This window comes from Telmatherina bonti (genome assembly GCF_933228915.1).
Source record: "Telmatherina bonti genome assembly, chromosome: 6".
Taxonomy (NCBI): domain Eukaryota; kingdom Metazoa; phylum Chordata; class Actinopteri; order Atheriniformes; family Telmatherinidae; genus Telmatherina; species Telmatherina bonti.
In genome coordinates, this window is record NC_136624.1 from 16882907 (window position 1) to 16897443 (window position 14537).

Here is a 14537-nt window from a genome sequence, read left to right on the forward strand (position 1 = left end):
TAAGGACACAGACCACGCAGTTGCTAAAAACGCCAAACACCTGTTTCCTGGAACCCACTCGAAGAAATTCCACTCTGTCACTGTGTGTATGTGTGTGTGCGCCCGTGTGTTTTTTAGTAAGGAGAATGTTGACACTGGACTTTCCTGTCTCACGTGGACATTGTGTGGCATCACTTCCTTTACGACCGTTCTCTATTTAAAGGCCAGAGTGGAGTCACAGAGGCTTCAGCAGGGGATTAAAGGCAAGGTCTCCACAGTAGCAGCTCACCCACGGACTGACTGATGATCTGGAAAGCTCCGGATGTTTCTGTGAAGATCTTTCGAGGCTTTAAAAGCTGAAGTGCACGGTCATTGGGAGATGTTCTGTTTGAATGTGCGAAGATTTTAAAATTGAAGCTAGACTGTGGAGGAAAAAAAACTTCTTTTTTGTTCCTAAAATATATTTTATATATATTTATATATATATATATATATATATATATATATATATATATATATATATATATATATATATATATATATATATATATTCTTTTTTTTTTTTACATCAACTTAACTTGAATTTTAACCAGAAAGCAAACACATTTGTTTTTCATTATTACTTTCTGTGTAAATTAATATTGTATTATCTTTTTCATTTAACTAATTTATCTTTGGAAATTTTGGGATCTTTCTCACCCCAAAGTCCCACAACAATACCAGAAGCTGAAACATCTGCAAGATTTTCTTGAAGAGTTTTTTAAATTCGATCAGACAAGATTTCATCAGAATCGCAAGAAAATTTTGCAAAATTGCAAAAAATACTTTTTTGAAGAACATTTCATCATGAGTAGTGGCACAACCGTTACCACACAGGAACCTCAGGCTTTCAAGAGGGCTGTGCGAAAGATAAAGTGTGCTGCTATGGTGGCCAACTTGGCAAAGAGCTGGCAGGGATGGGTCAATGAACACACAGACAAGCAAGACACCATCCCAAGTGGCTGGATGCCTTCATCTGTTGAGGAGATAGACAAAAAAGAACCCAACCACATGGTCAAGCTAAGCGTTACTCCACGAGTTATTGCAGCGGATTCCAGTGACACCAGTGGGAGTAAAATCCGAACCTGCTCCGTGACCAAGACTGTCCAGCCGAAACGCAGTGAGTGCAGCAGCAGCAACTTCATAAGCACCATCCGAAACAAGATGGAGTCAGGTCCTGAGGAGAACAAGCCATTCCTGGGAAATGAGTCGCCAACACGCAGGCGCCAGATGAGGGCATTGCAAAATGCAGAAGGAGGGGGACTCATTCAAGACAGGAAGTTGATGCTACAGGACAGGAAGTTTGAGTCCAGGAGCAGCAGTGTGGACACAGAAGACAGTGGGCTGGGGGAGGATGGTGGGCTCAGCGATAACAGCGAATCAAAAACAGAACAAACTGATGTTCATCTCAAAAGTCAAACCAACAAGCCCAAGGTAAAGTGATCGACCACAATTTTTAATAAATTTAAACACAACGTGTTGTTCAACACCTGTCGTGTACAATTCAGGGTTGGAGGTTCTCCCAGCTACCACTAGGATCAATTACCCCAAAAATGTAGATAAATTAATAAATTTGTATTTTTGTATTTATATTGTACAATAAGTAAAAACATGAACCCAACCTGAAGTGACTGAAAGATTTTGTTACCAACAAAACTGTCTACCAGCAAATCCAAAGGAAGTTTGATTATTCCAACCACAGTAACTAAAGTAACAGAAAATAAAAATCTAATCAGTTTTAATTATTTTTCCTTTCAGACGCCATGAGTTTTGTGTTGAAAGAGACAGTGTGAGATCAGTTAACTATTAATGAAGGTTTGATTTATTAAACTAAGCTATTTATTTTCTTTTTTTAAATAAGTTTTCCTAGGTCCCTTGTATTTTGTTTCCTTTCTAGGACATTTCTGATGTCCTTCAGATCAAACAAAGAAAGATGAATTAGTGCCCTTAAAATAGTGCTAAAGTATTCCACACAACAGAAGTTGCTTTGATGTCACCTGAAGAAATCCTCCTTCAATGACACCAAGCAGGATAACAGTTGCATAACTTCAATAATAACATATTTCCCATAAAAGGCAAAAGAGTGATCTGAGGGCCCCTTGATATGTCAAAAGGGTCACCAGTGAACAAGTCCAGCTCATAAAAACATGCTGGTCTGCTGCGCAATGGAATATATGTCAATAAATTTAGTTCCAGTCTTGTTGGCTGTTCCACCTGAAGGTCAGACTGGGGAACATGTTGCAGAGGAAAACAGGGTGATGTGATAGAGGACAGGGAGGTAACATGAGATGAAAGGACAGACACAGCAGCAAAAAAATGTGGGAAACTGCAGTTTATTTGATTTCCTTTAGTTACATATATCAAACAAACTTAGTTTTCTGCGAATAAAATGCTGAAATGATTATTGCGTTTAAATATAAAACATCAAAATAATCAAAATATAAAAAAGCAGTACTGTTGCTGACTTGTTACTTTTAAATTTGTTCAAGACAGGTTTGGTTCTTTTTCTATCATATAATATATATATATATATATATATATATATATATATATATATATATATATATATATATATATATATATATATATGTATGTGTGTGTGTGTGTATATGTATTACTTTCACAAGTTATCAACAGTAGGCCTAATTAAAGAAATTATAGTAATAATTAAGTATTTTTCTACCAAACTTGTAATCAAAATGCAACCCAAAGTGCCCTAATTCAAATTCAAACAAATTATTTGCATTCATGAAAATATTCCTCAAAGTTAAACAAAAAGTAACTGACCCATCAGTTTTGCAGACAGCTATAGACATGATGGATGTAATGTATTTACCTGTTCCACACCTTACACTTCATAATCACTGATGACAAAATCAACAAATACTATGACGTATGAATTATAATTATACTGAATTATAAATATACTAAAAAAGTATTGAAGTTTTAGTGCAAAAAAGTATTGTGAAATAAATTAAGGTTAATGAAGTAACACAAATCTTTTAAAAAAAATATCCCTTTTTATATACCTGTGTATAGGCATGTACACAGAGCAAACCCGAGAAATATAAGAAAGAAAAAATTACAGATTAAGCTCGGATGCATTATCACTCACACAGTCTCAGAGGACGACAAGCTGCAGTGGCAAGTCTTCACTTTCATAGAGCAAATACCAAAGAGATATAATGACACTGATCTGAAGGCCTGGCAAGCTGAGGAAAATACCGAGGAGGAAGAAGAAGGAAAGAAAGGAGGACAAGACACCAGGATTGATATAAGAAATGTTTTGACTCCTTAACAATATTTGAACAAAATTCCAAATTTTTGCTCATCCTAAAAATTTGATGATGACTGCTTTCTTGTTCAGTCTGATAGTGAAAGCACAAAAAGGAAACAACTAAAAAGTATGTGTCAACAGCAGCACCAGCTGACCTGCTGCTTAAAACCTATTTCTGGACGGTTGCAAAATGTACTTTTGGGCATGCTGGTTTATTGAGAAGACATGTTCCAATCAGTATACTTGTCTGAGTGCAAAGCAAAGGCTAAGCCTGAGATGTATTTCAACAACTGGCCTGGGGTTTATTTAAAGACATGGGGTCATTACAGTTAATATATAGGCAGTGGAGTGGGGTATATATTTGAATGGGGAAGAAAAAACTAAGAAGCCAACTGTAACTGAAGAAAAATCGAATGTCTGGGTGTTACAGCTTGCTTTAAAAAAACAAGGTATCTAGAAAAGATTTGTAGCAAAGAGCAAGATGTTCTGACTTACAGCTTTAAAAATGTGAATATTACAGATATGAAACTAGGAAAAAAGTGTGACATTTTGTTGTTTAAAACACTGGCATCTTACTGCTGAGGAAATATTGTGCCTAAAACCATTACAAAAACCTCAGTTACCTCAGTTCTCAGTCGATCTTTAACAAGGTGCTGTTGAGGTGTCACCACAACAGACACAGATATGCCAACTGCAACGTTGTGACTTAAAATTTTTGTATGGTTCCTTTACAATATACCAAATTTACTATTTTATGGGTCTCAACTGGTTGACTATTAAAAATATTTTAAATTTATTTTATGACTCTGGGTTTTAACCATGTTAACCTGCCTATTTATCTGCAGATCAAGATTGCCACCATGAATGACATCAAAAGCCGCTGGCAGCAGTGGTCCGAGCAACACATTGAGGACCAGAAGCTCAACCCCTTCAGTGATGACTTTGACTATGATTTCGCCATGGCCCAGCGTCTCCGCAAAGGTGACTCTGGCTATGGTCGACCTAAAGATGGCTCCAAGACTGCTCAAAGGGGTGACCGGGCTCAGAAACACATCCACAGGGAGATGGAGGAAATGGTGTGGATTATCAGAGACATGGGCTTCAAAGACAAAGAAGGCCGGACCATCATCACGTTTGGACGGCTCTTCGACCGTTATGTGAAGATCTCAGACAAAGTGGTGGGCATTCTGCTGCGCTGCCGCAAACACAAAATGCTGGACTTCAAAGGGGAAATGCTGTGGAAAGGACAGGATGATGATGTTATCATTACACTGAGGGACTGAGGACTGATGCAAAACTCATTAGTTCTTTTCATATACATGACAGATCAGGCAGTGAAGGGTAGCTATCTTTAGCATGCTAACCATGCTTGTCTTGCTAACTATGCTACATGCAAGAAACCTGAAGTATCCACCACAATGTCAGCAATGCTATAAGGCTTTACTCCAAATGTCACTAGAGTAACAAATAAAAAAAAAAACTCAGACTGAATCTAATAAAATGTTCATTCAAGAAAAATGTAAGTTTAAAACAAAGCAACCATTTTGACTTTTGTTCTGGTACAATTAGCTAACAAAGGTAGCAAAAGAAATTGTGTTTAAATACAAAAGCAATGTCGTCAAGACCAAAACTTTTGTGATGTTTGTTATTTTTCCTATTTAGCTTCCTTATGATCTTTGATAGCAGAGCTCAGAATAAATTAGCCAAGGCTGAACAGCAAACACAGCTGAGAACAAAGACTAAAAGAGTGCTGTGCACAAGGAGAGTTTGATTAGCTAGTAAGTATTTTCTTTGCTGTATCTGAATCTTATTGAAGATAAACAGCACATGTCTTACATACTTTAAGTGTTTGCTCACACTTTTATGGACAAGAGGGTTTGTAGTTTTGCTGATCACCATTTGTTTTACCAGTCTCATAAAATAAACATTTAATTTATACCGGATCACACCAAATTTCTTTGAACTCTCCAGTCAAATTATTGGTTATTATACTATTGTTATTTGTTTTGATGAAGTCACATGTTTGGGTTCAAAAGCGGAAATGGCAATAAGGCGATGCTATACACCACAGGGTAAATATTTATTATAGAGTTTAACTGTTGGCAAATGTTTGTGTATCAGGTGTAATATGAGGTAGTTTTGAAAAAGTTGTATTGTGAAATGTGTTTGAACACTTAAGACATTTATTGTTAGGATCGTCTGGGATGAAAAAGAAATCAAACAGATGAGGAGCTTAAAAGTTTGAACATTTTCTTCTTTCAAAGTGAAAGTGTGTGTCTTCTTATAGAAGAACAATTCTATAAATATTAAAAATAAAATTTATAAAAATATGCAAGGTGGTGTAGCAGGTTTTTGCTGTGGTAAGAGTGTCAACACAGGCTACGTAGAGTCAATAAAGACTGAAATATGAATGATCGCATTACGGTGTTATCGTTTATCAGAACAGTACTACTGAACTTTGGCAGATTTTTGTTTTGTGGCACCCCCTAACAATGGCTGATCTAGCATCTTTTTTGCAATCTGGGTCTTTTGATCTCTAACCCACCAGTAAAAGTTAGTTCATGTCAACTCATGTCAACCATGTCAACAACACACACACAAAAAGTTAAATGTCCTTTTGCTGTACTTTTTTTCTAAACTTGATGTTTAAAACAGAGAATATATCCACATCCAGTGCATGGAGCTGTCATATGATGGTTGGGACTGGAAAACAAGAACAGGACAATAACACCTGAAGGAATCAACATAATGTCAGTGTGCTATCAAAACATGTCAGAAGAATAAAGGTTTATTGTAGGTGTTGCTAAAAACAATTAAATATAGTTTAGCAGCTCACTCTTGTATCAGTAAAAAACTGTTAACAATTTTGTTACATTGTGTTAAAGGGCCTAATAAAGACTTAGTTTAAACAAAAAAAATCTTAGACAATATTCTTCCAGTCTGTTTATTTTCTTTAATGGGTTGGACCCTAAAGGGTTAAAACAGGATAAATAGCAGTGTAGTGGTGGTTATGTGGCATTATAGATTTCACAACTTGGGGGTAAAAACAAACAAAAAAAAAAAATTAAAATAAAATAAATAAACTTCTTGTACCCTGGGTGTCAGTCGTTGTTGGGTTAAAGTCCCACCCCTAGTAATGAATAGTATTTTGTACAAGTGAGTAGTGTTGGGCTACTAAACTCACATGAACCGCAAGCCAATACACAACACATTAAGCCACAACGGTTAGGGTTAGAGTTAGTTTTAAAGCCCCAGTGTGTGACAGTTACTCACCTCTAGGGGTGCAAAAATTGAATAGAAATAACTAAGTAGTGCTCTCTGGCGCCTCACTGTTAAAGCATTTTATTACCAAAATGTCATTATGTAAAATAATGTTACAAGAGGACATTAACCTCCAAACCCCCTTGACAAATCAGCTGAAATAAATTATAAAAGACAAGGAAAAACTTGAAAAATACGGCTGAATAAAAGGCATGGTGGCCCACTGGTCTGACTGAAAACTGTGGCAAAAGAACTTTTCCACTTCAGGCTAACTAAAAAAAAAAAGGACATCTCTACCATTTTATATAGCAGTAAATTAAACAGTAAATTATCTGACTCGAACAGGAGGATATAGTAGTTGCTGGAGTATCTTCCCTGCCTCTAACAAAATGCCAAAATAAACTTAACTGTTGAGATTAAAATAACTTACCTGTCCAGCAGAAAGCTGCAACCTCCATGTCAGTTTTGAAGTCCCTTTTCCCAAATTGTCTCCATTCAGTAAATACTACACCAACGTAGACTCTTGTTATACCTAACCAGTCCTCCATTTTAATGGAAAATGGCAAGTTGAATGATCCACGGTCATTTTTGTGCAGATTTGCATGTATTGCATGCTTTTTCAGGACAACCACCACTGAAGAGTGTATTTCCTGTCAGTCTTTTTATCTTTTGAATGTAAAGCATCAACATGATGTCAGCAGTGAATGGGACATTTATCAGGTAAGTAATGATGTTCTGAGAATACAACTACAGAATGTGAAACTGACACTAATTGAAATTGAAGTTTTTATTCACTCTTGATACAAACATAGGTCTCTAACTCCACCTCTGTACCCCTCCACACTCACATTTAGGCCTTTGTTGCCTTTTAAAACTGTTAATCACTCCTGTTCTCACAGTCTTAGATAATATGGGAAAGACGGTATTCCTATATGCCGATGATTTGATCTGATCAAGAGAAAGAGAAAACTGAGAATATGAATCAATCTCTGAATCAACATGAATTACATTCTTTGATGGTTTCACATACCCACTTGAGAATTTTAAAATGTTAAAAACGGTGTATATTGAACATAACATATTAAAGTGTGTCAGGGTTCTGCAGAATTGAGATCATGTAGATGACAACGTCTCAATGCTGTAAGCCAGTGTTTCTTAATTCCAGTCCTCAGGACCCTCTGTCCTGCTTATTTTCGAGGCAACTTTACCCTTGTGTGGTGTTTGTATTTTTGTTACTTAGCCAATGTTCATGGGTCTGGTGGACCTGCTAGAGTTTTGGGTTTTCAAAACAAGGCAATCAAACCATTTTATGTAAAAATACTCAACAGATGTTTACTTTATCACAATTACAAGCCATATGAACAGCAATCTTAGTTAATATTTGTCCTTTACCTTTTATAGAACACATTTAGGATTAATGTGCAACTCAGTTTTTTTTTAAATAAAATGTTATATAAATATGAAAATCAGTCAAAATCAAGTGAAGTAATTAGAAAAAATCACATTTACAAATGAAGCAAGATATATCACAACTACTGATTTTATTAATCTTGTTCCCTCCATGGTCAGTTTTCTCTTCAGGAGCTCCCGTCCTAGCATGTATGAGGTAAAAAAAAAAAAAAAAAATGTCACACGTGATGTGTCCACTGTCCCTGAGTCAGGTCCTGGACAACTCTCATCCCTTGATTTTTCTCAGGGACTCCTCCATCAGGTTTCCCTGTGTAGACCTGTAAGTTCTAAACATATGAGGAAGTGGCATCACAGGCAGCCCAGAACTTTATACCTTACTTTGCAGGTTTAGATGGTATTTTCTGCCTAAAAGGGCAGAGGCCTCTAAATGGCATCAGCTGCTTATCAATGGTGATATTAGGCCCAGGGTTGTAAGACAAGGGGAGGTGGTGCACCCACTTATCCCACACTGTCCTTATGGCAGCTAACTTGTCACTTTGCTGTCGAGCTGGTCTATCGTCTCAGTCTGCATCCCACAGGGATTCTGTGGATTCCCCTTTAGACTTGAAAACTCCAGCAAGAATAAGAACCCCAGAGTAGGCTTGCAAATCAGTTTGGCCCATCTCCTTCCACCTTTCTACAAAAATATGCCTTTATTCAAGATTTGTGTAATCTAGAATAATTTTCTGCATTGAATCTGGGATAAAATGCTCAAATGAAGACTTGATGTCATGCACATGAGTAACTGCCAGCCGTGTTGACCCTGGTTGCATCTTTATCACATTAGCAGCTCTGTGAGGTGGCTCATTTCTTGGGCAAGATGTTTCACCATTTTTGGACATCCATATTGCTTCACTGGCAATCTGGTGGACCTCTGGTCCCAGAGCTGGTTGCTGACGGGCTGGTCCTGGAGCTGGGTGCTGGCGGGCTGGTAATGGAGCTGGGTGCTGATTGGCTGGTCGTCTTCGTTTTGATTGTAATTGGTGCTCAATCTCATCTTCTTCTTCAAAGTCACTGTCAGACTCTGAATGATCTTCAAATTCTGAAACCTCTTCCTCAACATCATCTTCAGAAGCTTCTCTCTCTTCCCAAATTATTTGAAAGGCTCTCTCAGCAGATAATCTTTTGGCCATCTTGATCAGTTGTGATAAGCTATTACCCTGGCAAAGCCTTCATTTATAGTGTCAAGCCCCTAATTTGCAGGTGGGATAGGGTATGAGAGAAAAAAATTTTGATTCCCGCAAGAAAGAGGGTAAAATGTGTGAACAGACAGAGTGAAGGTATGCAGGACCTATACTTTCTACACTTTATTATCCCTGGGTCCAGTGGACCCAAACACCCTGTATGTAATATGAATGCGTAGGGTGGGTGTACAGTATGTGGTCATTAAAAATGTGTTTTGATTTATGTTCTTCAGAGAAAAAGAGCTAAAGACAATTAATTTCAGCTTGAAAAAATAATTAATTGTTTAATTTTTCTATTGATATAAACTGAAAACTGAAACAACTGATTCAGATTAATGAACTTTATATTTCAGGTGTGTTAAAGTATGGCTCATTCATGAACTCGTTAAAGAAAATAATGTAAAAAAATTATCTGCGCATCTGAATGAGCCGCAAGTGAGCCGGGTAGAACCATAGCTGATGGATGATGAAATCATCAGGTGGAACAAGTAATGACAACGGTACCAACCCAAACACTAAACAAATATTCAACAAAAGTAAAACATGGACTTCGTTTTAATCATCTCTGTTTTAAAAAGGAAAATATATAAATAACTTATCTGATCACAGCTGATGGAAAAAACCTAAGTGAGCAAACAAATTATACAGATGTGGACAAGGCTTGAAAGAAATCTATACTGAAAGTTTATAAAATTAAAAATAAAAATTTAAAAAAATTGTTTTTTTAAAACTGCATGTTTATAAAAACATGCAGAATCTTTATAACATAAAACGTCATGTAAGTTGCTGTAAAAGGCACCACTGTGCTCTGATCTGTATGAAATGAAATGAAATTAAATAAAATGAAAAATACTTTATTAATCCACAAAGGGAAATTCAATATTGCAGTAGATAATTAACAAGAGGAGGTCTTGCTCCAGAGGCTGCTGGCTGCTGGCAGGTGTTGTAGTATTGTAACTGTAACCAGCATAAAGTTATTGAAGTTGGAACACAAGGAAATTTCAGTTTTTTTTTCCTTGTCTGAATTTCTCTACTATTTTGTCAACATGCTGCTCATGGAGAGATGGAGATGTGGACTGGGAAATCAAATTTAGCTGTAGCATGAAGCCTTTCCTATGACCAGTTAAAATTTGGTGACAATAGCAGCCAAAATGATTATTCTATGAGTGCTTTATGTTCATGCGCTCCCAATTCCAACTTCAATGAGCTATAACTCCAGAACACTTCAACATACAGTCATCAATGAAACCTCTAATGAAATAATTTGTGTCTTCATTTGCTTTGGCCCTCCTGTTGCTTGTGAATTTATCTTTCCATCCAAGTCACACTTGTACTCTCACACACCGTATGTGTGAATGTGAGATGCAGCGTGTTTTCTGTCTGTGAGTCTGTAAATGTCCATGCAAGTTTTTCATGAACGTATTTGTGTGTGTGTGCCTTGGGGGATTACAACATGTGTGTGTGTGTGTGTGTGTGTATGTGTGTGTGCGTGCGTGTGTGAGAGAGGAAGACCTTAATACAAGCTGATCGGTTAGGTCACCAGGGAGTCCAGACATCTGCCATGAAGACAGAGGAGGAAAGCGACAAAGTGGTTCAGAAGAAAAACGAAGGGAGGGAAAAAACAGTGGCATACATCACTCCGCAAAAGAACTGATGTTCTAAGTGCCTGAGAAACTAAAAATTATTTTACCAACATTAAGAAACCTCATATATTTGAAGATTTTTTTTGTTTTTTTGTTTTGAATGGTTTAAATCTAAATATAAAAAAAATTAGGATTATGCTAATTTTTGAGTGATAAAAGGCCCCAAATCTGAAAAACTGTGCTCCAACAAACAGTTTTAATGTTGCTTTGTGGTATTGATTTCAATTCTCAAAGTTTTAAATACATTCAGTGTATATTGTTACATTTTGGGGCTTAATCTGAGATTTTGAAAACGTGGAAAAGTTTCTGAGAAAGCTTCAGTTTAGATTGCAAAAGACCCCCTGGAAAGTTTTGCAGAAAGTGTAGTTGTACTTTTATTCTTACACAAATATGAACAGTTATCAGAAGAAAACTTTGCCTTCGGTATTAGAACACCATGGTTTGGTCTGGAAACAAGTCCCGCGGAAGTGAAAGATCATCTTTGAGAAGAAATGAACAAGAGGGAATTTATCAGAAAAAGCATGCAGAATTTCAGAAAACTAACACCTCACCAGTGTCTGAGCATCAGGATGGATTGATCATGCTTTGAGATTGTGTTGCAGCCAGCATGGCAGAGCATTTCATTGATAGAGAAAATGCACAAAATGCTGCTCTTTAATCAGAACCTTTTACATCTCAGATGTGTGTAAGGTCTCCAGTTTTATTAGTACCCAACAACAGCAGCAAACAGCAGACTACAAGCCAAGTACCAGAGAATGTTTGGTTCATTTGTGGTTTAATAAGTTAGATAGGAGGCATACACATCTTAGATCAGGCCAGAGGGATGCATATGGGAATGACATTGAAGAAGGTTGATGATAATGCCTAAACATTGAATCATGAGAATATTTTATTATCTTCATGACAACTATCTACCATCTAGTTTGATTCCATGGAATTACACATTAATTTTACTTGGCATGTACTTTCACTTTCATATATGAAGCTTTGGTTTGATTTGATGTTTGAAGACTTGTTGGTTAGTTTAGACAAGTAATTAGGATTGGTCTGAAAATACAACAGAATTGATCCCATATACCAACCTGGTGCAAAGGACTTGCCTATGTACCATAACATACCGTTCTGACGTTAAAACATTGTGCATCTGGTTTTGTCTGATAGCGCACAGACATTTATTATGTGCATTCCTGGAGATGTTGCATCAGTGTTCTGAGGCTGAGGAAATCCTGGAGCGGTATTTTATGCCAGCATTTTGTTTCATAGCATCCTGCCACATTCCAGCAGCTCCACATCAACACATTAGCCATTTTGAAAATGCACCGTGGCTGATTCAGCAAAGAAATCCAACAGGACATTATCAAAGAAAACCAGGGGGGAGAAATGAGAGAGTGACAGAGCAAGAGATAAAACAAGAATAAACATTGGACTAACTTTTACAGATTGGAGAGAGCTTAAATAAAAGACAAGATGCAAATAAATGTTGAATTAGCTTTCATACAAGCGCTACAATCTGCCAAAGTTCAGTATTGGGGCTTTAATGTTAAATATGTGACACCAAGGGATCCTGAAAAAAAATCTGTTTTCAATTAATGTTAGAAAAGCATAGACTGAAACTAGAAAAAAACACATAATATAATGCTGCAAAGCCTACAAAAACCTCTGAAGCGCAAAACTGTCTTCCCAGACACAATCACCAATGTCCCTACACCAGTTTGAAATCAATTCCAAAGTAGCTCCCTTATTAGTTATTGTGTAAAAATATTAGTAATTGGTTGAACATTTCTAGAAGAGATTTGCAAGTTCAACTGGGATGTGAGGCTGTAAACCTGTTAGCATGAAGGGACAAAGGAGTGCCAATGTAGCTCCAGACGCACTGGAGAGCATAAGGTAATGTTGGGAAAACCACGTAATATTTTGTTTTTATGGAGTTTAAAACCCAGTTTTGATTAAAGAAGTTATATTTGAGATAAATCCACTATAAATAATGTCCAAAGAGTATCTGTGTTATTTGGTAATGACAAAGCAAGAGCTACATGATCGATTGAAATTTAAGCTATAGGCAAGTACTATCAGTAGTTGATTTTAAAGTAAGCTACAGTATGAAAATGTTGAGAAATATATCTTGTATGTAGTCTTATCTTGTATAGGAAGATACAAAAAGAAGGAAGAGAAAGGGGAAATTGTTGACTTATTCGTAAAAAAGGACACATTTATGGTTGAGACTGACCTTAGCCCTGATGTCAACATCTTGACAGCAACTATCATAGAACAAGCCTTGCAAAGCCTTTGTGATCAGACATCAGGCTTCATTTACTGCATACACACCCAACTTAACATTCACAGCGGTACATGTGAGTGTGTGTTGGAGAGAGGAATGCAGTCCTTTCTTTTCTGGGTAATCTCCCTGATAAAGTTTCATGTATGGAAATCTAGTTCTGACACTGACTGAGATGACTGCTTTTGGAAAGTCCTTATATTTTATCCTGTTTGCTTGGATGAGGATAAAAGGGAACTGTTTTTTCTCCCCATTAAACAATAAATTTCACCAACAAATGCACAGAAAGTGCTTTTACTGATGCACCACCCCAAATTCAACTGTTAGATGCATAGAAACAATAATGAAGACATCATATGATGGAGTTAAACTATTTTATTGACAGATGAAATAGAATAACAATACACCAAATTGTGCATTTACTTGACAACGCAGCAGTTTTCCAAAGAGTCCACAAATATACATTCCCTTTTTTCATCTAAATGAGTGCAGTGAACAAAACTAAAGTCACATTTTCTCACTTTTCTGGTAAGATTCAGGTCTTCAAGGTGGTGAAACATGAACAACAAACGAAAAGCAATGCAGACAGGCTTTAAGTGCTTTTGTTGATGCAAATCGACAAATAAAAAGGAAAAAAAAAGATTATATTTGCGAACGGAAACCTTATTTTGCTCTAGGGCAGCTAGTTATTTTCTCTGGTGAAGATTTTTAATGTCTGACTGTAGAAAATTTGAGGAAAGGGGTTTAACCCAAAATTAAGGTGAAGATCAAAAAGCAAACACATACTTGGCAATTATTCTTCCCTGGATAAATGCTCTTTATAGACAAAAAAAAGTAAAAAAAATGCCTTCAACATTGCTTCCAGAAGTTGCCCATATTGAATGTCCCTGACAACTTGAGAAGGCCTGTAAAACTTTCACATCGTCTCCCAAAAACCAAAACGTCACCTTCCCAAAGTATATGCAGGGGCTGAAAAGGAAATGGGAAGTTTGGAGGCTCAAACGATTCAGAATTGACAATTTAAGGCTGTTAATGTTAAAGATATTATGGCTTTGTATCATTAGAAGTGTCTCCATAGACATTTCAGTGTTAGAGCTTAAATATGTGTTGACACCAGTAAAAGACTAGCAGTACATGACTGACACATGAGCTCACACATTAAGGTAAGAGACACATTTACAAGACATGGTGCTAACAGACATAAAGTTATGAAACATGATGGCACTTTGATTCTCACCAGGGGTCACCCAAACTGAGGATGTGTTCGCTCACGTTAATGTGGGATGTTTCAGATGAGAGGATCTACCAGATGGCATGTGGGGAACACTTTTAGGAGGCTGATGTAGCAAGGAGAGTACAGGTGTGTGTGTCTGTGTGTGTGTGTGTGTGTGTGTGTGTGTGTGTGTGTGTGTGAAGAGGAGAAAGAAGAA

General features: G+C 36.8%; 1 protein-coding gene across 1 annotated transcript; it reads left to right on the forward strand.

Annotated features, from left to right (window-relative positions):
- The first annotated feature begins 537 nt into the window (after window positions 1-537).
- Window positions 538-6228, forward strand: abraa (actin binding Rho activating protein a). Its single transcript, XM_079242313.1, has 2 exons — window positions 538-1452; window positions 4141-6228. The coding sequence occupies exons 1-2, from the start codon at window positions 826-828 to the stop codon at window positions 4576-4578; spliced, it is 1065 nt and encodes a 354-aa protein (XP_079098439.1). The 5' UTR covers window positions 538-825; the 3' UTR covers window positions 4579-6228.
- Window positions 6229-14537: the final 8309 nt, after the last annotated feature.